The 27,901-nt window shown below is 40.2% G+C and overlaps 1 protein-coding gene across 4 annotated transcripts; it reads right to left on the reverse strand.

The window, feature by feature from the left end:
- MLYCD (malonyl-CoA decarboxylase) lies at positions 1 to 27,901 on the reverse strand. 4 transcript variants are annotated; one of them, XR_008466181.1, is made up of 7 exons: positions 27,292 to 27,901; positions 19,768 to 19,880; positions 17,684 to 17,840; positions 17,020 to 17,169; positions 4,186 to 5,822; positions 3,346 to 3,575; positions 8 to 2,373 (listed from the first exon to the last, which is right to left on the reverse strand). XR_008466181.1 is itself a non-coding variant. In XM_054200096.1 (5 exons), exons 1-5 carry the CDS (start codon positions 27,841 to 27,843, stop codon positions 5,289 to 5,291), a joined length of 1,506 nt encoding a protein of 501 aa, XP_054056071.1. In that variant the 5' UTR covers positions 27,844 to 27,901; the 3' UTR covers positions 4,075 to 5,288. The 4 variants fall into 4 exon arrangements, 1 of the variants encoding a protein (XP_054056071.1); XR_008466180.1 differs by having other exon boundaries at positions 8 to 2,451; XR_008466179.1 differs by having other exon boundaries at positions 1 to 3,575.

Here is a 27,901-nt window from a genome sequence, read left to right on the forward strand (position 1 = left end):
GAGCCTCTGAAACCGGCCACCGCTTTTTCTTTCTAGACACATGGTAACAGAAGGTGTCCTGAAAAAGCCAGGGATGCAGGCTGAAGGGCCAGGGTTGTTGGCGAAGGCTACTGGCAAAACCTGTGCTTTTAACTAGGCAATGACAGTCCTTCATGGTGGAGGGGTTTCTAGCAGGAGTTGCTGTCAGGTGTGTTCCTATGAGAAATGAACGGCACTGTAACTTCGGAATATTGTTTGCTACCAACTGTGCTGAGAAGGGCAGCCGAGAAAATAAATGGCAGTAGAAAACAAAGCAGCCCCTGACCTGAACTTGGTACGCCTCCTCCCAGTGCTTTAAGGGCTGAAATAAACTCTGACTGAAAAGCCAAGTCCTACAGGCTATAGTCTACATAATGGTCCAGATACTTCATGTTTTGTACTGCTGTTCACTGCCTCAGTGTTACAGTGTTAGAACTGTGAAGGCTGCCGGAAGGTAAATGTAAGCCAGTAGTAGAAAGCTGTAATTTTACCAAATTGTTGTCAGTCTTTAGAACCTTATTTTAGAACCTAACACTGGAAGAAGTGATGGATATTAAGCTATTGCCCTTTTATTAATGCCAGTTTTCCACCCATAAGACGTACCTTTGGGTATTATTCTACAGCTATCAATAGCATTGCTTCTAACAGCTTAAGCCGAGATAACTACAGAGATAGTTTCACTGATGTAACAGTTGTGAAACAGTTGACTCCCTGGATGCACGGTTAAGAAGCCTCTAATGCTCAGGATGGTAAACGGGAAGGGCTGCAACGTGGCTCTGATGTGCACAAGCTGTGCCGGCTGCTGTTGGGATGTACCACGCAGGACAGCTCAGAGCTCGCAGTGCGGCACAGCCAGCTTCGTAACGTGACCCACACGTGGCTGCAAGACTTCTCAATGGCTAGAAACGAAAGAGTATTTCATACGAAATGAAATCACCTGAGAAGCCATTCAGAAAAATGGGAAGGTATTTATTGACTTTTTATCCAAAGAACATTCCACAGAAAGGAAAATGTACTCATAATTTCAGCGTTGACACTTCAAAGCGTAACACAGTGCAGTATTATATACCCTAAATTAATCTTAAAATATGTTGCTTGAAACACATTACTATAGTTAACAGGAAGCAATGACTTCGACAACTTTTAGTATTTCAGCTTCCTTAAAGGACAGGCAAGTTACCTCTTCTTTAACATTACGTGCATGCTCTTCAGAAATGGCATAACAGTTTTTACACACTGAGAGGGAGAAAAAGAAACTGGACTTCTTTCTTTCTTTCTTCTTTCTGACTTGTGAAGACTCACTTTGAGAGAATAAGATCCCTCTCTAGTGACATACTTATGTCCTAGTAAGTAGTACAGATGGTGAATATTTATTTTTTTTTCTCTTCAGCATCATTCATGCTAAAATCACTCTTTAGTAGCAAGTTGGAAAATCCAAGCACTGCTAGACAGTTAAGAATCAATGACCAAGGAAAGAAAACTAACAGCAATTAACAGCTGATGGCTTTGATGGCCTTTATGAGCAGACGGTCCCATGTTTGTCTTCACTTGATACTTTTGCACTTAAATTTGTACTGTGATTCTGGTACAGAACTCACTGTATGAATTTTTAGCCTCATATTGCTAACTTACCAATATAACAGACAAAGTGACCTCAGAAAACAAAACACAACCAATAACCAAAACTGTAAGAACGGCTGAAAAGGAAATAACTCTGCAGGTGCGAGTGTTCTGATGGAGAACAGATGTCACATAACAAATGTACCCTTCCATAATAGCTCCAGTGAGATGCTGCTACATCTTTGCCTGTAATCTGCCTCTCGGCCCCACATCTCAAACACCTTACAACAGCTCCTGGGAATGAGAGTAAATTAAACTGACTGCTAATGCAGGAGTGACTGGTAATTCAACGCCTAGAGAAACGTGGCATCTGTGTGAGGTGAGGTAGAAGGGGTAGACCTGTTCCCGACACACCAACCCATTGCTTAGCAGCTGAGCAACCAGTCCTGGCACCACAGTGTACATCCAGGTTTGAATTTGAGAGAAAGTCCTATGGCTGGTTTGCCCGAATGCCAGTATCCATCTTCCTGATTTTAAGATTGGTAAGAAGAAAGAAAAAGAAAAAAAAAAAAAAAAAAGAGATACGCCCGCTTCCCTTAAGCTGAGGGCAGATCTATGAGAAATAACTGAAGTGTTGACAAAGTGTTAGCAGCTTTGCTTTTTCTTCCTCATAAGCTACTACCACTTCATGTCACTGAGCCAATTTTCATACATTTGTCTGGGTCTCCAAGTGGAAAAAACGCCTTATCCTTCAAGTCCAGCTGTTCGGAATATAGGATTGTGTTGTATTTTCATCTGCAATAAAGCAGGAGTGTTAGCTCTTTTTGAACTATGGCCAGGTGGGTGCACATTTAATTGCCCTCATAACTCCTCCTGTTTCAAAAGAAAAACATCTTTCAAAATCATTGCATTTTCAGAACTCTTTCATTTGAAGTAAGCGACCTGGTTTCCTCAAACTTGACGAGCTTAACATAACAGAGGTTGTCTTTCTCTATTCCTCCTAACCAGGAATGGTTCATACATATTTATATCAGCAGCTAAATTTCACCTTGAAACTTGAATTCTAAAGAGTTCAGAAAGCTTAGAGAACCCAACAGGAGAATGAAGCTATCTTCTGTTAAAAACAGAAATAGTGTGTCCTGTAGTAATCTGTATGGTGAAAATTTCTGTACCAATAGAGTTATGTGCGTATGTTCACCTTAAGGCTCTGTACAAAAACCTGACTAGCAAAATGCACATGCTACACAGAAAAGAAAAAGCAATGCGTGAGTAGCCTGTTCAGATCTGGTATTTTAAACTGTAGATAACTACTTTTTAGTAAGTTTTTCACACAGGGTGCTAAATATATATATATATACACACACACACACACACACACACACTGTGTACTCCCTAACGTTCACATTTTGGGTCTAAAACTTGCACGACAAACTTCAGATGGAACTTCTAACAAAATTTTCGTAATGCCTTAAAAATGTGGAGTTTGAAATAGAAGTCGCAACAAGATTCTTCATCTTATAATGCCACGCCAGGAGAAGACACGTCTTAATTAATTGAAAAGATTATATACATTTGACTCCCATTGTCCAGCTGGCTTCAACCCCTGTCTCTTTACCTGCCTGAAGTCTCCTGTGGACATGCAATTGTTCAATACTAGTGATCAACTTTCAGCATTTCTTGAAGGTAGACCATAGACTTGACTTTAAAAACCTTCCATCTGAAGTACTATGAAGACTATACATACATGTGGTTGTGCAGAATACTTACCGTAACTACTGATCCAAAAGCAAAAATTGACGATCACTCTGAAGCTATTTCCTCAGGTTGGCCAGGATGGAGTTGCCTGTTCAAAGTCTCTCACTAAAAGTTTCCAACACTTCGAGAGTTTAATCCTGAGTTCTTAGCTCCCCAGTTGAGAATAAAGAAAGTATAATCAAATAATCTTCAGATTTCTTTGTACTTCTACAGTGTTCCCTAGTGCACATTCAGCAAGCTATCTAGAGAAGGTGAAAAAAAAAATAAACAAACATCCATCTTATTTTTTGGCTTATGCCATATTGCTCCTGGTATATGCAGCAGAACACCATCATCACAATTCAAGGGGAACTCAACTTTTCTTTAGTGGTTTTGGCAACTGAAAAATTGCTGGACGCATCTTGCTTGCAAGGGGAAGACAGGATTTTTTCCTTTAAATCATATCTCATCGAAATCAAGAAACTAACTTGAATCTGTTGATGTAGGAGAAAGCTGTTGACTTTTTTGGAACAATTCTTAAAAACATACTGAAGGCAACATGGCATAGGAGAGTTGCCACAGCTAACACGGCATCACTGCCACTGATGATCAGCTGCCGTATAAAAAAGTCTTTGCACTCAAGGGAACAGCAGCCAGTGAACATACTCTCTCCTTTGACTATCACTGTTGCAAATCTACCATGAATAGAAGTTAAGTCAAGTCAAGGTTTTCTCTGCTTCGAAGGTATGTATAATAGATTTCCATGGTAGGTTACCAGCTTGGAGGATGGGATTTTTTTCTAATAATGAATATGAAAAAAGTGTATCCAATTATATAATTTCATTCTAGGAGAAAGGCTAATTGGACACTTACAGCTTTCTTCACGTCTGTTTTCATACACCAGCAGGAACTCTATCACTTCCAATTCCTCTGTAGAATTCTTTTTTTGGAAAACAGGACTGGAACTTGACCAGACACGGAATAAATCAGAAATTACAAAACAACATGAAATTCTGTTAAGATGGTCCGTCTGCTGTGGTGATACTGTTATCAAGGGGGGCTGTTAAGTGAAGGAACGTACATGCTGAAATACACAAGACATGATTTATTGAGAAAGTTTATTTTATTGGTTTTACAGGTCACACCTACCTCTTTATTAAAAAAGCTCTTTATCAACTTAAAAAATTACCAAAGCAAAAATATAATATACGTATTTGGAAACTTCTCAACTGATCCCTAAGTATCAGTCTCTCTTATTCCCCTCTCCTATTTGAACACCTCCTTCTTGCTCATTATAGTTTAGCAGAGTAAAGTGCAAATATAATACTACATACCTGCTGCACAGAGAGATCCTGATTTTTCAACAATATTAATGCATGGCTTTTCCATGCTCCAGCAAAGCAAGGATTCAGTGAGATTTTTAGCGGGTTTGAAAAAGGAAAATACCACGAGGTTTTACATGAGAGTTTTTGAGGGAGAAAAAGACAAATATTATTAAAATAAAATTGCAGATTAGTGTTTTGCTAATATATTTGACCGAAAATTTACTTTCATTCAGTACTTCTTTCCAGGTACTTTGGTACTGAACTATCTATAGTAATAGTATGACAAATAAGTGCAGCTCCTTTCAAAGACAGGTTTATTATCAACAGAATAATGGTACGGCTCAAGTATTTTCCACTCAAGTTACCACTGAGTTGTAACCAATTGAGAGAATTGTACTCATCCCTTAATGCATACTTCCAACCCACGTGCACACAGCAGATGTCTAGAACTTACAGTGACTCAATCACAGCAAATCAGGTTTTGAATATATGGCAATGTAAGCAAGACAACTGATAATCTAGACAACGGCATCCTGCTGTGCTGAGTAAATTTGTTTTGTAACGGACATTCTCATTTAAATACAGACGCTGCAAAATATTACAGCTCTTTATGGGTGAGGAACACTTGTTCTTAGTTTTTGTAATATTTAATTAAAGCTTGCTATTTTGCTGGAACTGAGACACCAAGGAAAGAACCTGCTCTGAGGCTTTAATTTGTTTAGTCCCCAGGTATGCTGCACTATTACTGGCTGTATCCTCTAAGAAATATCGGTAGTTTACCATCATGCCACAAGAAGCAGCAATGCCCCGAGGGCTGGTGTCCGCCATCCAGTTTATCCGCCACATCACAGAGCCGTTCTGAAGATGAAAGTTTGCTACTGGATTAAGAGCGTAGCCACGATGTTTCTCTCCATACAAATACCAGGCACAGAGTCTCATAAATGGCGAATGGAGCACTTTAACTAATTTCTCTGATCTCACCCACTCGTTGTTATTTAAGAGTTTCTTAAGTGTTTCAGTAGTAGAGTCTCCTGTGATCTCAGAGATTTCTTGCCATTCTGATTCTGTAAAAAGTTCATTTCTTTCTGGTTCTTTAGTTTGTGAGGAGAGGAGACCAACAAGCCATTTTGTGAATCCCGGGATAGGTGAAAGAGTAGAAAAAGCTTTTATCTGAGGAAGTTCTTTCTGCAGACAAAAGGAGAGAAAAAAAAATAATATTCATGAGTTTTGTCATGATTGACAATGAGAAGTTTGAGTGAAAGAACAGCCGATACCCTTCCCCTGATGTCAAGCGAAGACTAGGGATTCTGAGAATTAACTGATACAAATAGACAAAAAAAAAAAAATAAAAATCACCCTGCCAGTAACAGGTTAGTGACTAGAAAGCACCTGGAGAATGAAGACAATTTTAACACTGACTGAATTACAGTTAACACACAGAATCTATATAAAAGTACTTATGCAGTACTTACCAGCACTACATTCTTGTGTATCATTTTATAGGCAGAAATAAACAACTACAATTGCATGCCACAAGGAAGTTAATCGGAGGTATAACATTTTTCTAAAAAAATAAATATAAGAGTTTTCAAAACCTTTAAAATATCATTTATTTTTCCATATGTAACTACCTTTTTTTTTTTTTTTTTTTTTTAAATCAAGGGCAGTTTATTATTTCAGTCTATTGCAAAATCAGAAGAGGTACGATTTCTAGATTTTAATGGAAAGAAGTATTTCCTGAAGTTTTGAAAGAGGTTCTTTATATAGGTCAGCTACTTTTCATGCTATTCCCAAACTATAAAATACATTGATAGAACAGCAAGATAAGAAACATATGCTTACTGTAAAAAAATTAATCACACAGTTTAATACCTGTTTCAACAAAATAAAACTTCTGCTAATTTATGAGCAAAAACTGTTAACTATGTAATCACGTAAAGCAAAACATACTTAAGGAAAACTGTGTTACGTTTGGGGCAACCAACGCAAAGAATAGAGAAGGTTGTTAAACTGTCACTTGGAATTCATAAAAATTACATCAGTCAGCCCTGCTGAAGGAATAGGGGGGACAAGAACAGAGGGAAGACGGAGCTCAACTGAACAACCACAGTATTGTTTTAATTACCGTTCGTATAGGAAGAAGTGGTAAGAACCAAGAGATTTATCAACATTACAGAAGCATCTTAATGTCAACAGAAAATTGTCTTTAAATGACTACGAAATGCATTTTTTTCTACTTTGAGTATTACCGAGATAACCATTAAAAAGTCATCATGGCTCAGATGCTACCTTACGCTAGCAAATGTTAATGGGAGGCGTGCTGCTAGGTTGTCCGTATTGCATCTGCGCCGTGGTACCCTCAGGTACTGCTGTGCTCCACACAACGCTGCCATCTGCATTCTGTCTCGGGAGGCTGCAGAAGCCAAGGAACGCGGGCCTGGCACGCCCCCGTTACAGACTGGAGCCAAGCACCACTTCTGATGACTTCAATAACTGGAATAATATTCAGCTGGTTATTCCCAACATCTTTTTCCTTCCCACACAGAGCTCCCCAAATAGCTTACTGCTCTTCTGCTGGCTCCCGGCACTATGATACACCAGCCAGCTCAGATCTCCCACCTCTTCCCTTGCGTGACTTGCAACGGCATAAACTGGATAACCTCACTCGCTCCCTGTATCTGAAGTTCTCTGACTATTACACAGATATCTAAGTCAAAGAATTCTTCTTTTGGGACCATACAGAAGCAAGAAAGGCAGACTAAGTTATAAAGAAACACCCCATTTCATGTCCTTAGAGAACTGGATAAAGCAAAAAGCAAATTATTTCGTAAAAACACTCATTTCTATCTCTTACTTAAAAACCCGACCATTTATGTAATCAGAGAGACCAGGAGATCCTGACCATGTCATATTCTCAACGGCTACAGTTACCATGGTCAGACAATGCAACAGTCGTAAAGCGTTGATCTCCTGTGACTTTTTCAAGTCCCTACTAAAGGACATTATGATATTTTATTTTTAAGAGTAATTCCAAAGCATAAGACTGTAATAAGATCTGTGAAATACAACTATGAGGTCTCATCACACATGCATTTCATAAAAGAAAAAATATTATTTGGAAATTGAAGTATAGACATGTCTGTGGAAGGCTATTTCTGCTGATGTCTTAGCATCTCTTTGTACAATTTTATACAACACAGCACTTACAAAAAAAAAATAGTTTATTAGGGTTGTGCTTTTACTGCGGACCATGGCTACAAGAGGCACGGATATAGAAAATAGGTTTTAATTAAAAGAATGTTTCTTGGAGTATACAGTTCAGCCTTTTTAGAAAAGTTCCCCCTCTGCTTTTGAAAAAGAGAACAATGACCACAGTAAATAAATAAATAATATATATAGATATAGATAGAGAGTGCACGAGACCCGGGAGCAGAAAAAGGGCAAAAATGAGAAAAGAACTAAGCAACTGCATACACTTAAAAAAAATCTTTCCCTTCCCAACCCCACGCTAAATACCTCCCCATGGATATAAAGACTATTTATCCACAAATCAATTCAAAATAACTTTATAAAATTTGAATACAGAATCAAATGCACACACTAAATCTTCCTTTGATCACCTTTCATCCACCTCCTTGTAGGGTTTCTGAATCAAGGAGTATACCTAATCATCACATTTGGAAACCACTTTTCTTTAAAGCAGCAGGATCTTAATGAGTACGGTAGAGCTATGCTCAGATGCCCCCTTGTCAGCTACACTTCCCTTGATTGAACACTAGCCCTCACCAAAGACAACACTACTAGCATAAAACCACACATCTCCCAGAGAAGGGAGAAAGATGGCACAGAAGTTAATTTTTAAAGGCTACTGGAAAAATAACGTCAAGATATTTGTTCCCAGAGAAAAAGCTGATAGCTTTCAGTTTTGTCAAAATGGTAACGAGCAGCATCACTTGCTACCTTCGTTCCTCCATCAGCGTACTGAAAGCTGACCAGTGGTGACTCCACCGTGACCAGCCATAGCTTAGCTGCTGAGACAGTCTGCTGTCAAGTAATTTGACCTTTTGCATGTCAGCACTTGCTTCAGCTAGATGAATTTCTGCACAGAAGGGAGGGCTACAATTCCCTTGTGAAGATTCAATGACCCAGTACCCTTCTGCCTGTCCACACGATAATGATGGATGACAATTCAGCAACTGTCTAGGATGTGACAGACCTGCAAACGAACCTTAAGGTACAGAAACACAAACCTGTAATCTCTAATGAGAGGTACCCTTTTCATGTCAGCATCTTTAAGCAGCAGCAAGATCTCCCCAAAACACAGCGGATTTCAAAATGGGCTTTCATTCTTCTACGTCTTCATTCCCTGTTGTGCTTTAAAGTTCATCTTTAGTCCGTAACACAGAGAACACAAGAGACAGGGATAAATTGTTAAAAGTTTTCAAATTAATGACCTATCAATGAGAAATCCTAGATGTACTGCTAGAGGGAGTACAGATGTTACTATTGTGCAGTGAGGGTGAAAAAGAAGGAAAAAAAAAAAGAGAACAAGGAAAAGGTTGTTAGAGGCTATTTTCCTCTAGCTAGGGATTCAAGGAATACAGGATGTGTTTCTTTTTGACCTGAAGATGGGATTATATTCCTTAAAGGTGTTCCTTTTTTTCTAACTATATTATTCATCCTATAAAAGATAGTGCCTTAGAGAATATATTGCTTAGCTCTTTTTCATGAATTCTTCACAGATGTTTGGAATTAAAACCTGACAGAGGAAGAAGGAAGGTAATGGTGAAATCTGAGAAGCAGAAACTCCTTCTTTACCTCTTCTTTCAGGTAAAAGGAAAAAACGACTGGACCAAGAGAAAAGGCTGCTTACGACAAAGTCCAGTCTGGAAGTCTTCTGCACCATCTCTGCTAAGAAAGCACAGTGTTTGAAAATGCTATTTTCCTGCTGAACTGAGCTAACGAACAGGAGTTTTCACACAGGAGCTGAGCCATGCCCATTGCTTCCATAGGGTAACAATTACAACCTCATCTCACAGCTTGCAGAGCCAAGAGTAACAACGCACCATCCACAATGATAAAAGTGAGAATGAACAATTTCTTCCCATATTAAAGTATTAATAATAACCACTGCAAAGTTCCTACTTAAGTAAACGGACATTTTGCTTCCCTGTGACGTTGACTGCTCTTTGTTTATTTCACTTTCAGTGACCTGTTCACCAAGCCCAACCCAAAATATTTATCAGGAAGTTCCTAGCTCCTACTCTATTAATAAATACAAAATGGAAATTGTGCATTTTTTTTTACTTCTTAGGACAGATAAGACATGGGAAAGTGACCCCATTCTGAAGCTACAGTACAGACTACTACATATCTGATAAATGCTTGAGTTTAGGAGCTTATCTGAGGCGGCCATTTCTTGTAGAAAAATAAATAGATGCAGCGAAGTGTGCACATTTATGTTGTTGCTAAATTGATGTGCTAGTTTCTAAGGCTATTGGTGGAGATCCATTAATGTTTATTTTCTTGTCACAAACCCATGGACCATTAAGAAACAGCTGCTCATTTTGTTTTGGGGTAGATTTCTGGTTTTGTTCGTCTTTTAGTTTGGTTTTTTTTTCATTGCAGAAGAGCACAGATTTCTCCTATTATCCATATCTCATCTGAAACCGTCTTGCACTCTGAAAGGTGCAGTCCAAGGTCGCATTTTTCATCAATGAAAGCAAAGCCTGTTTTGGAAATTATGATCTCCCCAGGTCACCTAGATCAAATTAAGGTAGCAATTATCAACAGTCCAACCAGAAAGTTAAAATCTGCCACCAATTGTTAAGCATTCTATTGAGTCACATAGTAGCTATCAGTTTTCTCCCCCAAATGCCACAGGCTATAAAATTCTAAGCAGTTTTCTCAAAGGCTTCACCACAGTTATCTGTGTCTGTCATCTGCAGACTGAATTGCTATGATGTACCTTCTGCGGTGCTACCGACCATTTAGAGTGGCTATAAACACATTCTGAATTAAATGTCTGTCTAATGAAAAATCTATCTGTCTACACATTCACCAGCCCCTATCGGCCTGCGAGAAATGCATCTGCCTGCCTGTTTTTCAGCACCCAATTTGGGGTTTGTTTGTTTTCTTACTAGTTGTCTGAAATTGTTTCAAAATCCAGTTCGTTTCTGGGCACAATACAAGCTTAAATTTAAGAAATACAAGAGATTATTTCTGTTGTCTGCTCCCTGCTTTATATACATTAATATAACCAAGAGACTATGCAGAATCCATAGGTAGCCTACTCTCAGATTTGGACAGGCAGAACTGGGACCAAAGTGGTATCCGTGGACTAATGAATTCATCCCACTGCTTACGCAAAATAGAATCATAGAATGGTTTGGGTTGGAAGGGACCTCAAAGACCATCTAGTTCCAACCCCCCTGCCATGGGCAGGGACACCTCCCACTAGATCAGGCTGCTCAGAGCCCCATCCAGCCTGGCCTTAAAAACTTCCAGGGATGGGGCTTCCACCACCTCTCTGGGCAACCTGTGCCAGTGTCTCACCACCCTCATGGTGAAGAACTTCTTCCTAACGTCCAGTCTGAATCGACCCATCTCTTGTTTTAATCCATTCCCTCTAGTCCTACCATTACCCGACATCCTAAAAAGTCCCTCCCCAGCTTTCTTGTAGGCCCCCTTAAGATACTGGTAGGCCACTATGAGGTCTCCTTGGAGCCTTCTCTTCTCCAGACTGAACAACCCCAGCTCTCTCAGTCTGTCCTCATAGGAGAGGTGCTCCAGCCCTTGGATCATCCTCGTGGCCCTTCTCTGGACACGTTCCAGCATGTCCATATCTCTCTTGTAGTAGGGGCTCCAGAACTGGACGCAGTACTCCAGGTGGGGTCTCACGAGAGTGGAGTAGAGGGGGAGAATCACCTCCCTTGACCTGCTGGCCACGCTTCTCCTGATGCAGCCCAGGATACGATTGCCTTTCTGGGCTGCTAGTGCACACTGACGGCTCATGTGGAGCCTCCCGTCCACCAGCACCCCCAAGTCCTTTTCTTCAGGGCTGCTCTCAAACCAGTCACTGCCCAGCCTATATCGGTGCTTGGGATTGCCCCGACCCAGATGGCGAACCTTGCACTTGGTCTTGTTGAGCTTCATGAGGTTGCCTCGGGCCCACCTGTCCGGCCTGCCAAGGTCCCTCTGGATGGCATCCCTTCCCTCCAGCGCATCAGCCACCCCACACAGCTTGGTGTCATTGGCAAACTTGCTGAGGGTGCACTCTATGCCACTGTCCATGTCACTGACGAAGATGTTAAACAAGACCAGTCCCATTATGGATCCTTGAGGGACTCCACTTGGACATGGACCCATTGACAGCCACTCTTTGGGTGTGGCCATCAAGCCAGTTCTTTATCCACTGAATTGTCAGTCCATCAAACCATATTTTATCAGCTTGGAGACCAGGATGTCACGTGGGACAGTGTCAAAGGCTTTGCTCAGGTCCAGGCAGATGATGTCAGTTGCTCTCCCCTTGTCTATTGATGTTGTGACCTTCTCATAGAAGGCCACCAGGTTTGTCAGGCACGATTTGCCCTTGGTGAAGCCATGTTGATTGTACCCAATCACCTCTTCGATATTCTTCTGCCTCAGCAGTGCCTCCAAGAGGATGATCTGCTCCATAATCTTACCAGGCATGGAGGCGAGACTGACTGGCCTATAGTTCCCTGGTTGCTCCTTCTTTCCCTTTTTGAAAATGGGGATTATGTTTCCCCTTTTCCAGTCAGTGGGGACCTCATCAGACTGCTGTGACTTTTGGAATATAATAGAAAGCAGTTTAGCAACCTCATCCGCCAGTGCCTTCAGTACCCGTGGGTGTATCCCATCGGGTCCCATGGACGTGTACACCCTCAGGTTCATCAGATGGTCATGAACCTGATCTTCACTTACAATGGGCAGTTCTTTCCAACCCCTGCCATTGTCTTCTGTGACTCTGGGAGTGTGGCTGGAGCCTTTGACAGTGAAGACTGAGGAAAAGAAGTCATTGAGAACCTCGGCCTTCTCCATATCACTTGTCAGCAGTTGTCCCGTGTCCTTTCTGAGGGGGCCCACACCTTCCCTAGTCATCTTCTTACCATTAATGTACCTATAGAAATTTTTGCTGTTTCCCTTGATCTCCATGGCTGGATTTAATTCTAACTGGGCTTTAGTTTTTCTCACCAGGTCTCCTGCTGTTCGGACAGCTTCCTTATATGGCCCCCATTCTAGCTGTCCTTTCTTGCACTCCTTATAAAGTTTCTTTTTGTGTGACAGTGTGTCCAGGAGCTCCCTGTTCATCCAGGCAGGTATCCTAGCATTCTTTCCTGCCTTCCTCTTTGTCAGTATACTTTGCTCCTGGACACAGAGAAGGTGATCCTTGAATACTGATCCAAAGAGGAGATGCTCAGATAACAATAGAAGCCCGTTTACAAAACCCTTCTATATTATTCATCTAGCAAACTTTTGTCAAGCAACACCAAAAAAATAAAACTCTCCTATTCAGAGCAGCATACTTTGTCTCAGGATGCCCTCTGTATGCGACACAAGCTACGTCCCTAAGGTCCTCTTCTGATCTCCATTATATCCCTCCCCTTTACCCAATTATGTTACAATACCTGTGGCAAATGCCAAATCATAACGCCTAGGTAGAGATTAAGGATTTAAACTGCTAACTGTGCACATATAAAGAGATGAAACGGAGGACCCATTTCTCTGACTCAACTTCATATGTCCTCCATCTGCTTAAATTAGTGACAGACTCAAAAGCAGGGGCCATTAACTTCCATGCAGTGCCTCTAACTAACAGTGCTTAACATCGAGGGTTGTGATCTTCACCAGAGCCTCTACTGCCGCAGTTTTCCTAACGGTCCTAATAAAAACCCATTTGCAAGAAATAATTTCATGAGGGAATCTGTACTTGACATTCTTTGAAGGTGAGAAGCACTACCCTACACATGTTCATGTTTAGCAGTGTATGTGACCAGTTCAGGCAAATTGGCAAGACGATTTCTAAAAATTTAAGCTCTATCTTAATTGTACATTACAGAGATTTTAAGGAATCTGGTACTAACTGAATTTATAGACATCACTTTCTAGTGCAGATACCTGCTAGGTCAATGTTTCAGTACAGTTTTCAAAAATCTTGGCAAATAAAGGCTTCAATGGTGGAAAAAAAGAGTGGCTATTAGCATATTTCTAACTTAGTACATGTCTCTCTCTTATCTAATGATACACATTCATGACAGGTCTAATTTGGAGTTTTCCTTATGAAGAATGACAGCTGAGAAGTCAGTTTTGAGGTTACAATGGCACCTACAAGTAGAAGTGTCAGAGCAGGTTAAGTTAAGGCAAAGCCAGATAAAGGATTTTTACTAGAGGATAAAAAAAGTTTTAAGAGTTTGCAGTACCTTGGGAAAATATGAAGCAAATAACATTCTGCAGATCAAACAGATGTCCATAAAAGTTAACTCAAACAAATGGCAAGTTATAAATGTGTATTAGTCATCAATGATTCAAATATAATTAAAAACAAAATCCTCAACCCCTTCAAATGGTGTCCTCTTCCCAAAGCATTTTATTATCAGTTAAATTAAAGAGAGTCTCAATTTATGTAACCTGGAACACTTGGTGATTTAGCAGCACGTTAAATAAAGATTTGTTTATTGCAAAGCCATGCAAAGGTTACACAAAAAACCCCCTCTTCCTATCCAAGACCTCAACTATCTATTTTTACAAAGGCTGCTGGAAGCTTGCTTAATGAGATGTAATTTTTGACCCAAGACTTTTTGCTGAGGCTATATTGTTTCAGCTGCTGTCACCAAGTCAACTCAGCACTACTGCTATACCATTTGTCCCTTTTAAAGTAAGTGACTGTAATGCTGCTCCAAAGAATTACGTCTGACCTGAACACAGACAACCTTGGAAAGTCCTTTGCTTACACCTGACCAGAGAGAAAGAGAACATGTGTGTGCAATTGATGCACTTAAGTAGGAGTTACAGAATTTTGGGAGACAGGTAAAACAGGCTGCCAAGGGTATTACTTATCATATGCCCTGCCATTGCCTTGAACAATCTAACTTTGTAGAAATTTCACAGTGTAAGTATTTTGAAGCTGAAATGCACAGGGCTCCTCTCCACTGAAAGGTGAAGTCCACTGAGATGAAAGTCACGACATTTACAACAAAAGTTGAATGAATAGGCATTTTAGAAGTGCATCAAATAATAACAACAGTATGATGATTTAGGGTCACTTCACGGACATAAAATCTGTAATGGGAGATGGTTCTTGCAGAATTCAAGACAACAAATTCAAGAACAATACTTTGGAATGAAGAGGAAGGAAGAATGAAGGAGTGGGAAGAAGAGAAAGAAAAAAATACTAACATCAAAGGGTGGAAGAAAAACTGTTAGAAAACCACATGCATCATGGATATACACTCCTGGCATACCCTTCATATCTTTTTTAGCCCTGCAGTGGTACCCAACAAGGTTTATCATCAAGTAAAGGAATGGCGTAGAGGCGATACATGGAGGTTGTTGTACCTTTAACATATAGACATAGTGTAAATATATATCGGCAGTTCAAGTTGTGCTACAACTCCATAGTCAACTAAGTACATGTCTAATTTGCAATATAAAACCTTACTAATAACAGCACATTTTTCATAACATTGTAAAGCAGTGTATGAAATTTAAAACCTCCATCTTCAGCATTGTATGGAAAACTCTTAGTTAGCTTCACTATTAAGCAAGTTATCTAAGCTTGAAGCAATAATTTTATGTATTTAAAGGCATCTCAGACAAAGTGTTTCCTATTCATGATGTGCTTGATGAACACTGAAGAAGAGCTGGATTTTACAACACTGAAATGTAGAAACTTTGTCCTAAGAATAAATAAGGAACATATTCTTCTGTTGGACACATTGAATTTTAGAACTTGCATGTAGGTTATCTAAGTATGGTATGTCTATTTTCCTTTATAACTCACTCATAACTTTTCTAGTGTTGTAAGCAATTAGTGATGGACAAATATGTTGTCAATAGGGTTATTTTATGACAGCAAATCAATTATCCAGAAATTATTTTTCAGATGTGAAAGCAGATAACTGCATGAATTTATTCCAATTTCCCCTCAGTCAAGATCAGACAGATGGCATGGCCTAATTATACCTGGACTACTGCACTTTAGACAATTAATCTAAAAGCCATTCCAAAAGCAAGAAGCAACAAAATTCAGCCAAACTATCCATTAAAAATAAAATAAAATAAAATAAAATAAAATAAAATAAAATAAAATAAAATAAAATAAAATAAAATACTTCAGGGCAGCCAGCTATGATTCAGTAGTTGACTAATCAATCATTTTGTAGTAGTAGAAATTCGGTGCATCCAATTTTAACTTATTTTTATAAGTAAAACTGACATCTAAATCACAGACAATTTTCAAGGCATCATCATTAATCCAGATGCTGGAACAATGAACATAAACACAAGTAGTGATCATTACTTTTAAGTGGTAGCTTTGTTAATAATTTAAGTAGTAAAGACTATTGAATAAAGTAACATACTCAACACAGAAACGTGACCATCTCTTTCACACCACTCTGTATAAATTAATGAATTTTCACTCCTTTCTCCAATTGCTTGGAAGAAGGTTCTACAAAAAGTCCTAAAACTAATAACAATAATCCCATAGCATCCAATGATATTATATTGCAAGAAATGCCTGGGCAAAGAAATCTCTCTCCTTTTTCTTTTTTTTTTAAAAATTCAAGGCAAGAACGCAAACTGCATACATAACCAGTGGCAACTCAATAAAACAAACAAGAAAACAAATTAATTAAGGTGCAGGAAGTATTTTTGTTACTGGAGCAGCTGTAAGATTTTGAAAAAGGAACGGTCAGCTACATTGAAGAGAGAAAATGGTGATCAGCGGCCTGGAAGGGAACCTGTTAGCAGGCTCCATCCACTCAACTGAGAGACAGTAGTGAATCACATAATACACTACATTGCAAAATACAGCTGTATTAAAGCTACCTTCGATAGAAATGTACTAATCTGACTTTCAGGCAACCTGTGCACGTGATTAGGCAAACACAAGTAATTCACACAGTACACATCAACTGCATAACAGTATCTACATCTGGCAGACATTAACCCATAGCAGAAAACGTCCTTCCAACTCTTTACACATCTTCAAAGGCTGATGTGGTAGGGGAAGGGGAAAGGGTGTAGGGGAAGACCTAGCAGCTCCTTGCCTTGAGCAATGACCCAAAATGGAAACTAGAACACCAATATAAGGGGTGCACGTTGGCCAAACAGCATCTTAAGTACACTCTGGCACACCTACCTGCAGCTCTTTTACAACCCGCTTGATGAGGTAAGTCCCAAGTTCCACACCTTGCAGTCCCTGCTGAGTCAAACTGATCGAGTAGAAAATTGCTGTTGTAATTTTGTCTCTATCTTCTGTTTCTAAAGGTGGCACTTCTTTCACTATGGCCTGGGGAAAAAGGAATTAAAAAAAAATAAGCTAGCAGTAGTTATTATAATCATTACAGGGAAGAGGGCCTTTCTTTTTAACTTTCAAATATGTTAACACTTTTCCCCACTGTTTTATTCATTACCCTCTGTGAGAAACAACAAAAATCTAATAAAAAAAAAAAGTAGGAAGAGCTGCTTATCCATTAGCAAGTGCAAGAAGTAATTGTAACATGGTTTAAAGTTTTCAGAAGTAATCACAACCGCTTTGAAGTTTTAATATCACTTGATATCTTTTCTTATGTATTTCTTATCTTTTCTTATTCTTCTTGCATTTAAGTAAAACCCCAAAGTTTCAACTTGCCTAATACAGGTGCCATACAGATTATCCCTGTAATTTTTAAGTGCCAATTCTCTAATCTCTTAAAAAAAGGAAGCAAAAACAAATATTCAAATTACACAGAATTATAGCTATTAAAAGAAGTACACTGCAATTTGAGCACTTTGCTGTGTACTAAATGCATCAGTGACTGTACCTGGATGCTGCTGGAGATATCACTGGTCAGTGCAACATGCAAGACGATCAATGGTTCTCCTGGGATTGCACAGTGAGAAAAAAAGTAGCATCTTCTATATGACCCAACTCGACGCTTCATATCAACCCAGTTTCTAACAGGATGCACAGCTTCAGAACTCAATAAGAAAATTAAAAAAAAAGTAAAATTATAATTTTTTTTCCATTTAAAAATAGAGGTCAGCTGCCAACCCTCCAAGCTCAGTACTTTTCCCACTGATGTCAGTGACAAAAGTCTCCAATCAAAAAAGGACAATCAAGCTGTAAGTGAAAAAAGTAAAATTCATCAGCAAATTGTGACCAAGTAGATTGTAAAGGCATATTGCGTACCCACCCTCTCTGGTTTTCTTTGGGATATGCTTATTATGTATCTGAGATTTCACTTGCACTTTCCATTCTGTATAGGATATCCAAGTGAGATGACAAAGTCATTGAATGAGTCTGAACACAGATCTACGGAATTAGTTTTACTAAGCTACAAAGTAGTCTGACGGCAATCCCACAGCTGTGTCTTCAACCAATCATTCAAAATATTCTTTTGTCTATTACATTTTGAAAGTCTAGTGTGTTTGCCAAAACACCTTAAAGATTAAGGAAAATATTACTAATTATTTTTATTTTTAAAATTTAGCTTGTGTGAGATCTTTTTTCTTTGCCCGATCAACATTTAAGTCAGGTACCTTCAGAACACTTCAGAGATTCATTTTTCCTCAAGTTTTTTATACGACAAAATGCCACACAACATAACTTTGATTTAGTCACCTTCATCACTACAACTTTGAATATTTGACAGAAATTCAGAAATAAACGTTGGAGATTTTAAGAAATGTTTATAAAAAAACAAAGTGTTCTCTTTACACACAGTGTACAAGTGATACAAGCTCAAAGTGACCCGGCAATGTGCGCTCACAGCCCAGAAAACCAACAGCATCCTGGGCTGCATCAAAAGCAGCGTGGCCAGCAGGGTGAGGGAGGGGATTCTGCCCCTCTACTCCGCTCTGGTGAGACCCCACCTGGAGTACTGCGTCCAGCTCTGGAGTCCTCAGCACGGGAAAGACACAGACCTGTTGGAGCAAGTCCAGCGGAGGGCCATGAAGATGATCACAGGCTGGAGCACCTCTGCTATGAGGACAGGCTGAGAGAGTTGGGGTTGTTCATCCTGGAGAAGAGGAGGCTCCAGGGAGACCTTACAGGCCCTTCCAGTACCTAAAAGGGGCCTACAGGAAAGCTTGTTAGGGACTCTTGATCAGGGAGTGGAGTGATGGGATGAGGGTAACCATTTTATACTGAAAGTGGGTAGATTTAGATTAGACATTAGGAAAAAATTCTTTACTGTGAGGGTGGTGAGCCCCTGGCCCATGTTGCCCAGAGAAGCTGTGGATGCCCCATCCCTGGAGGTGTTCAAGACCAGGCTGGACGGTGCTTTGAGCAGCCTGGTCTAGTGGGAAGTGTCCCTGCCCAGGGCAGGGGGGTTGGAACTAAATGATCTTTGAGGTCCCTTCCAACCCAAACCATTCTATGATTCTGTGCATCTCACCAGCTCCAGCCAGGAATGGGAGCCTCACCACATTAGAAGTAAAACATACTCTTGAGTGTTGGGCACCGCATGCTGCATCAGACTTAAATATTAATTCTCCACCAATACTGGTGGCGTAGCCTGAGGGGAGAAGGTGGCAGTGGTGACAGAGGCAGGAGCGGCAGCAGCACCTGTGGGAGGAAGGCAGGGCTGCAAGAACCTGGGTTTGTAGGAAAAGTAACAGCAGCACTTCTGGGAATGTACGAAGAGTAACTGAGAAGGCTGGGAGAAAAGACAGCAGTCTGCAAGTGCAGTATGTGAGCTAAAGGATCAAATCATGGGACAAACGGTCCCCTTTACCATTTACTTAATTCAGTTTTTAAAGCTTGCTCTTCAGCGTGTTAATTCCGTAATTATACTTTGCCTATGGTTCAGTATTGAAAACAATACCTTGAAAATTGTGGACTTGTGCAGTCACAAGCATTTAATCACCTTTTCATAAACGAGCACTAGCAAATTTTAGCACTTACTCACTAATTTTCTGGAGTACTTCACAAGGCGATTGCCAAGTGACCCGTTCCAAGTTTAGGAATCCTGTCGAGAACCACTCTGAAAGCATGTTCTTAAGAACTCCATTCATTTCCTGCAAACAGAAGAAAGATGGACTTATCTGCTAAACAAGCTAGAACATAGGAATGTGAGTAAAAATAACCTTGATTATTCCAAGCTACAACATGGGGAAGTTCAAGGAAACTAATTCATCTATTTGAGATTTAACCACGTAATAGTTCAGCTTTCCTCACACAGGACTAAAACAATGAAAACTTTTAAAGACACTGTCTATAGTAAACTGCAGACAGGGAAATGGAGCATAATGCAGAACAACGTAGATGAAAAGCAGCCAATAAGTAGAAGTATTGGTGCAGTATTGACAATAAGGCCGTAGTTGCGCAGGTGCTCAGATTTAAACACCATGAAAAAAAACTGATGGGAAATCTGATGAAAATAAGGACTTGAATTTCACTATAATTTTCTACATCTGAATCTCTTCAGAGTATTCAGCAGTTCATGCCTAATTACTACTAGCTTATTAGTTTAAGAGAGCAGCTCACCAAATTAAAATTTTCCAGTTCCCTAACATATTTTATTAGTCATCTTTACTTTACTAAACATTTTTTCCATTGCTCTTTATGAGAAAAATACAGAATAGCTATTTACTCCTGCACATTCTGCACCATGATTAACAAATGTGCTGCCTTACTACCTCAAAAGAGCAGACTATTTCTATAATATGACATTACTGTGAAAACTGCATAATTACTGTTGGCTCAGGGCCCTTCAACACTTGACGCGCTCTGACAATACATCACTCAACTGCGTTTAGAGGAGCTGTAATCGATACTGGCAAAACTATTTGTGCTGATGCTTCTGGGCTGGTGGATTGAAGAGAAAGCAGCAGGTAAACCAAGCTGTACCGAAAAGAGCCCAGAATTGTCTGCGTAACAGCAGCTACAAAAAAGGGCTCTTTCTGTCACAGCTAAATCAGGCAGGAATTGCAACTCCTGGGCAGTACAACTGAGCAGGTATTGGCCCGAAACTTCAACAAGGCTTCCATCAGCAACTGGTTTGTTGGGAAAAGCTGAATTTTAGTTTAAGTACTCTCTCATACACAGACTTCTTTCTTTTTTTAAAAAAATAAATACATTTTTCATCTCGAACCATAGAGATCTAAGTTTCCTAAACAAGTATATTCTGATTGTTTTGTTTATTTCGGCTTTAAGGTACTTCCCTTGCGACTCCTTCTTTCTGCAAGCCTCTGAAGCTTTTACAAAATAACCATAAATCATTTTGCTCAAAAATCCCTTGGTGTAGTGAAAGTCTCCAGGTATTTCAGGATTGTTTGCTTTCTTTTTTTAACAAAGAAAGACAGAAAAATAACCTAGAGGTGTCAGATCTGGGGTCAAACGAACAGATTCCTGCATCTCTCTTGTCATCCATCTGCTTTTCGGAGCACCATTTTGAGCTGCAGTCCAGCAGGTAGCAGAGAAAACTGCTGACGGCTGCACTCCTGCGAGTCATTATTTTGAACACACTGCTCTGTATCTATTGGCAGAAACATGGCTCAGATGGCAATGAGCCACTTGGGAGAGAGCCAGTTATACTACACCGATATTGGTAAAAGTGGAAAACATCGGAATGAGATGCATTTTGCTTCTTTGAAGCACTTACAGATTTAGCAAGGACACTCCCTACGATGGGACAGTGATGGCCAACTGAACTGAAGGCTACTTTTCAAGATGCAGAACGCATTAGAGAGCTACTTAAATCAAAGATACAGCTGTATAAAAGCAATGCAATTGTAACCAAAGAAGAAAGTGAATCAGATGTGCTTTTTGGTAATGATTTCGGAGGACAGGAATATTCTTTATGGGGAATTACAACTCAATTCAAATAATCTGTCAGTTCCAAATAATAATAATGCTTTATAAAATCAAAGGGCGGCACGCACTGTTGGAAGGGACCTGCAACCATCATCTAGTCCAACTGCAACTGCGTATGTTGACAAAACTTCTTAGTGCAGAAAGACATCAAACGCTTTATGCTATCCAAAACTGTGTTTAATTCAAGTCATCTGAGCAAAATTGTGAGTTGTGTTTATTATCACAGTATATGCTAAGTTTCTGAAAGGTTGATTCCAACAATGACAGTCTCAAGTAGGTTCTCTTATTCTGTAAATTTAGTGGTAAGTAAATTTTTATTTTCATTTCTGAGGCCTTCCTAGTCATAAAATTACATTTCCAACATTTCATTAAAAAGAAAAAAAAGCACACATTTATTATTCAGCATCCCAATTTTAAATCTGAGCAACAAGACATACTCAGATAAGTATTTATAATTACCAGCTATACTTCAGTTTCTATTAGCTGAGTATAATAAATTGTGATTATTTTTTTTCTTAATTCTGTGTTCTTGCTACGAGACAGCAAATTATAGGCTTTTTGATCCTCACATCAGATCCCTATTTATTGGGCAACAAATGGGAAAACTCTTGTGAAAAACTTAAAATTATTTTTTTATTAAGAAAAACTGCCTCTCTGATGAAAGAACTATTTCCATTTCCCTCTCAAACTACTGAAAAATAAAATACCCCTTACAATGAAAATTCATATGCAGATTTTTACAGATAAACATAACAGGAAAGAGCAGTAACTAACACTCCACGCGTATCAAACAGATGGCTTAGTTATTGTTAGCTGCCGGTTAGGTATCTGACAGGGCTACAAGAGAAGTATTCTGCCAGCCAGGCATGAGTCAAGTTTTTGCATGGCTTTGGAATGTTTGAAGGTTGACACGTGTTTCCAAGTGCCTTTGGGGTTTTTTTTGCAAATTAGCTTCAAAATATAGATAGAGAATACCCCGGCGAGATACTGAAAAATATACCCATCAGCAAAATGAGATTCAATAGTGTGACACTAGTAAAGGGGGACTGTTCTTCTGCTTTTTCGTTGCTAATAGTAATCACTGCAGTGGTAATGGTAGTGTTGAAAACTTCCCTGGCTCTTGTGTTTTATATTGTTTGATGTCTTATTCTTAAAAAAAAGAATAATTTTTATTTCACTCCTCCCCCCATTTTGGCTCATTTAGACAATGAATAAAATGTGCGCAAGCATTTTCGAGTGACCTGTATATGTTATTTTACTGTAATCTGTTGAACTAACATGAAATAGAAATGTTTTATCAACCAATATCTAACACTCTAAGCTGCTTCTGAGTTGATATGTTTTGAGGAAATAGAAAAATATTTTATATTTACAACACAGCAGTGGGTAATCCTTATTTTAATAGGTCTTTCAAAACGCAAAGTAAAAACTAAGGACTGTCTAAGAAATATTTGAGACAGTTTGGGCAAAATCAAAATCCCAGTAGGCCATATAATGCATTCTGTAATTCTCCTCCAGCATCAAGAAGATCCATTTAATTTTATTTCCACATTTTCTTGCCAGTGCAGATACAAATACACATAAGTTATAAAATTCTTGTTGCACATTTGCCTTTATGTATGTTAGAATTTAGTCAAATCTACAATAATGAAATGGCTCTACAGGGCTTTTGATAGGTAAATACCAAACACTTTTTTCGTAGAAAACCTTCTAACTTTCAGTTATTTCTCTAGTTAAGGGCTTCTTAGGTCTTTAAAGCAAACTGTTTCAATGTTTAGATTCTCCATGTAGCCACTGTTTCACCTGAGCGAACACATACTCTAACCCATTGTCGAATCCTCATCAATGACACTACAGTTCTTTCAAGGCAGTACAACTGGGTGAAATAAATGCATCCTTCTGTGGATGTATGTAGGTACGACATCTATCACCACAAATATTTCCCCTCCCCAAAAAGCCACGTACACCCTATGCACAAAATATTCTCCCTTAAAATCTGTTCCACCAATTCCCCCACTAAAATTTAAACCCATTTTCCCTGCTTATCTGAAGGTCAGTGTTCAAATCTATAAGAAAGCTTCAGGAAAAAAAATAATTCAAGGAAAAGTCCAACTTTAGGTCCCTGCTGTGTTTAGGAGCAGCTGCTATGAAGGGAAAAAATACCCAAAACAGTCATGGTATTTTTTTTTCTGGTAAACCAATACAAGAACAACAAGATTACAGATACACTCCAACGACTGCTTAATTATGGAGGCAGGTTTATTTATAAATCAATTTGACAAAACTGCTATCTTTTTCATTATCTTTTGCCAGCAATGTGAACCTTCCACTGACTTTTTCTAAATCATATGGAAAGATGAAGAATATTTTAAAAGGAATAGTTGAATGATTTGCTACCTGAAATAATAATGTTGTGAATTTTTCAACAGAGTCCATATTTCAAATGCTGAACTGAGTAAGCAAGCAAAACATAAAAAACCTCAAGAGGAAAATGCTGGCACAGAAAAAGAAGTACTGCAGATGAGAGAGTTATGGGCAGTAAAAGGAAGACCTACGCTCAGGAAACACATTTTCAGCAAATTTCACTCTGTCCATTGCAAAGGCTCAACAGAAAATCAACTCGCTTATGAAGACACTGGAAAACATGCATGCCCTTTGGTTTCATGGTACTGTCTGAATGTTTTCTCTATGTTCTTGTCATGTAAAAAAGAATTAGGCCCAGCTTTACTGTAATTTAACTTTTCAAACAACGTATTACATGCCAGTACTGTTTTTTTAAAATGGTCATCTTAACATTATCCATGAGGCTTACAGTAGTATAACTGATTCATATATTTAATAGAAAAGAAAACTGAGTCATGGAACAGATCAGAAGTTTCTCCTCAGCATATGTCCTGTACGTATTTTTGGTGGACTCTTTGGAAAAAAGGCTGTATAACTTCAAAAGTGTTGTTTACCACTATATTTTTACGCTCTGATTATCAGGAAACTTGTGTCAAGAGTAGTCATCACCTTTTACACATCCACAGAAAGACATTTACTATGTCATACCAACTTGTCCCTGAGGATACCTATAATTTTTCTATCTTGCTCCAGGTGACGATTCTGCCTTCTACTGACTTACTTAAATATAAACTAAACCTTATTTGCAGCGTGTTCCTTCTCCTTGCACAATCTGTCATTTTAAATATTTCCAATGCATTATTCAGGGTTTATGTTCAAAATCTATGGAATTCTTCCAGTAAGGTAGTCACCATTCTTCTCAATTTCTTCTAAGTCAGCTTTTTCAACCCAATTTGCCTTACATTGGATCCTGACAGCGAGGGCACTATGACTTCTCATTTAACGGACACTGCTAAGATAGTTCAGTGACTTCAGTGCTCAGAATCTTTCATATGACTAATAATGAGAAGCATTTTGGAGCGTAGTGCAGCTAGGCACATGTCACACAGTACATAAAATCAGAGTAAGTTAGGCATTCGCACTTCCTCATTTACTTTAAACATCAATCCAACTTAAGAGGTGATTTATGAAAGACTGAGGACATTATGAAGATGTGTATACTTGGGAGTAACTGAAGACAATACTGCACCAGTTTGCAGCGTATCATCTATTTTGTTTATGATTCAGGAACAGTGAAATCAATGGAAAAACAATCATCAGGTAATTTGCATGTTCTTGTTTTAAAAAAAATACCTTGAGAGATACCAGCAGACAAGAATTCATCATATGTAATACTGAATCCTGACATGTTAACATCCATCCCAAGTTCCAGAGCTTTTCTATACGTTTTTTCATCTCTTTCCCGCAGTTAGGGAAACCAGCAAAGAACCGTTCTGAAATGGACCATTACAAGATCCCAAAATATATGCTCTATCACAAGAACAGTTCTCTACTCAAGACAGAGATTCTTTATTAAAAAGAAAAAAAAATAATTTTAACAGACACCCCCCCTCCCCAAATCTATAGTCTGAAGATTCTGCCATATATTTTTCTCTGTTCTTTGGATTTAGCCTCATGACAGGCAATACAGTATCCCACACCTACAGCTTAAGGTATCATATTAAATACACATGCCCTCACACCACTTCCTCACAAACCACTTGCGCCAGCTAGTAATCAGCTCCATTGCAGAGACTGTCAAGACCTCTTGCGGGCTGGGTGCTCCCTTGGGTGCTCAGTTATTCTGACGCTCTACTTGCAACAGAAACAAATAGTTTTTAAAGGCCGAGCAAGATGCTTATTTCAGAAGCAAGACATAACACCTTTCCCAGACGCACTAGCAAGAACAGTGGAATAGCACATAGTTCTAGGTCTTGGTTGCTGTGGAAAACAGATGAGAATGACCTAAATGAAACTTCACACTGAAAAGAAATAGTACCCAGGGTAAATTCTTAAGTCAACACAGCCACAAACAAAACCCAATGCAAACCAGATATAGCTTAACCATTCCTAGCTTATGTTCTATTTATCACCAACTCTCAATTTTGGAATACATCATATCTGAAAAATAAAACTGACCAACAACCACAAAAAAGACAAGAACAGATATGCAGAACTAAGCCCTGTCATGAGAGGAACCCAAACATTTAAAAAAAATACACTGAGAAGACATAACAGAATGCTTACGACAGCCCTTTTATTGAAGCTTTAGTTTTGCAGTCAGTATTTTCCTACTTCTAGCTGGGTTTAGTATGTTTCTGAACATACTGAATTATTTGACACATGTACTTTCAGCTGTTTTACTCATTTCTATCCTGCTAATTTTGCAAATTCAGTCTGTTTTTATTTGAGACGATACAACTAGATGTGGAATCTTACCAATGCTGTTGCTACTTTAGTCATGCGATGACTGTGGGTAACTGACAGCACTGACATCAAAAACATCCTTTTCTTGTCAAATTTGGATCTGAATATCAACAAACAAGTTGTGGTCAGTGCATCTGACCAACTTGCTGTCTTTCTTCATTGCCTCCCGGGAAGTCCTGTCACCTCCCGCCACTGTCATCTGCTACATCATTCCTTCCTCCACACCCATGTCACCTCACTGTACCACGTAACCATGGAGGATGTTCCATTTCACCTGTTCTCTACACACCACTGAGCTTGGTCATGACAAATCCTTTCTCTTGTTGACACGCTTCGCCATTAGCACGACATGGCTGCCATGTCACTTGTGCTCCTATATCAGGAGCACACATAGGATATATATGTTATATCCTATATCACTCCACTAGACGTCATACCTGCTGGGAGTTCCTGGCACAGCTTAGCAGCCCCAACATCAGCTGCATTATGTCACATTGCGTCAGTGTGGCACTTCATCCACTGCCCTAAGGCAGCCTCCCACGGCCACGCCGCTTTGGAATGCCCATTGCTTCACACCACGGGCTGCTCCCTTCCAGCGCCGTCCCAGCAAAGCCATCTCACACTGCTGCCACGGCCTGTGGGAAGGGGCTTCGCTTATGTGACACCACAGAGACCCCAAGACTGAATTCAGCCCAAGGTGAAGGCTCCATGAGTACCACCGTGAGTACGAATCCCCAAACCCCGTGCCCTCTGGCCTCCCCCCAACTCCCTTTCAGAGCCACCCACCCCCAGCCCGGCCCTCACCTTGACATGAGGCCCATCCACCGCCTTGGTCGCCAGCCCCTCCACCAGGTCGCCCCTCAGCTCCACCAGGAAGCGCAGCCCACCCTCCAGGCGGCCCAGGTGCTGGAAGAGACCCCGGTACTGGGGGTTGAGGTAGTAGCGGAGCCGGTCCTCGGCCTGCAGCAGGGCCCCAAGCTCCCTCTGCTGCTCCCGGGCCTGCAGCACCTTGGCGCTGAACTCTGCTACCCGCCCGTGGTCCACGCCGAAGTCGCGGGCCAAGCGGGTGAGGAGCTCGGCCCTGGGCGGCCCGGCCTCCAGGGCGCGGTAGTACCGCACGAACTCCGCGCTGAGCCGCTCCGCCGGCGGCGGCGCCTTCTCCTTGGTCTCGTAGGGGGCCAGCGGCGGTACGGAGCGACTCAGCAGCTCCTCCATGCCGGCCACCGAGGCGGTGTCGGAGCCCGCCGGGCCCCGGCGCAGACCGGCCGCCACCGAGACGCGGCACAGCCCCCGCGGCGCCGCCCAGGGCCCGGGCAGGAGGGGCCGCGGGCGCAGACACGGTCCCAGGCGGCTCATTCCGCGCCTCGCCTCTTGCAGGGGACACCCTGCAGCCGGGCCAGGCCGCAGCACCGCC

The sequence above is a fragment of the Rissa tridactyla genome, chromosome 4 (assembly GCF_028500815.1).
Source record: "Rissa tridactyla isolate bRisTri1 chromosome 4, bRisTri1.patW.cur.20221130, whole genome shotgun sequence".
Classification (NCBI taxonomy): domain Eukaryota; kingdom Metazoa; phylum Chordata; class Aves; order Charadriiformes; family Laridae; genus Rissa; species Rissa tridactyla.

Coding starts and splice junctions, on each gene's coding strand:
- MLYCD (XM_054200096.1), bottom strand. CDS start 27,843: ATGAGCCGCCTGGGACCGTGTCTGCGCCCGCGGCCCCTCCTGCCCGGG. Junction 19,881..27,291: donor TGGATGGGCCTCATGTCAAG/GTGAGGGCCGGG, acceptor TTCTGTTTGCAG/GAAATGAATGGAGTTCTTAA. Junction 5,823..17,019: donor GGGTTGTAAAAGAGCTGCAG/GTAGGTGTGCCA, acceptor TTTTGTCTGCAG/AAAGAACTTCCTCAGATAAA.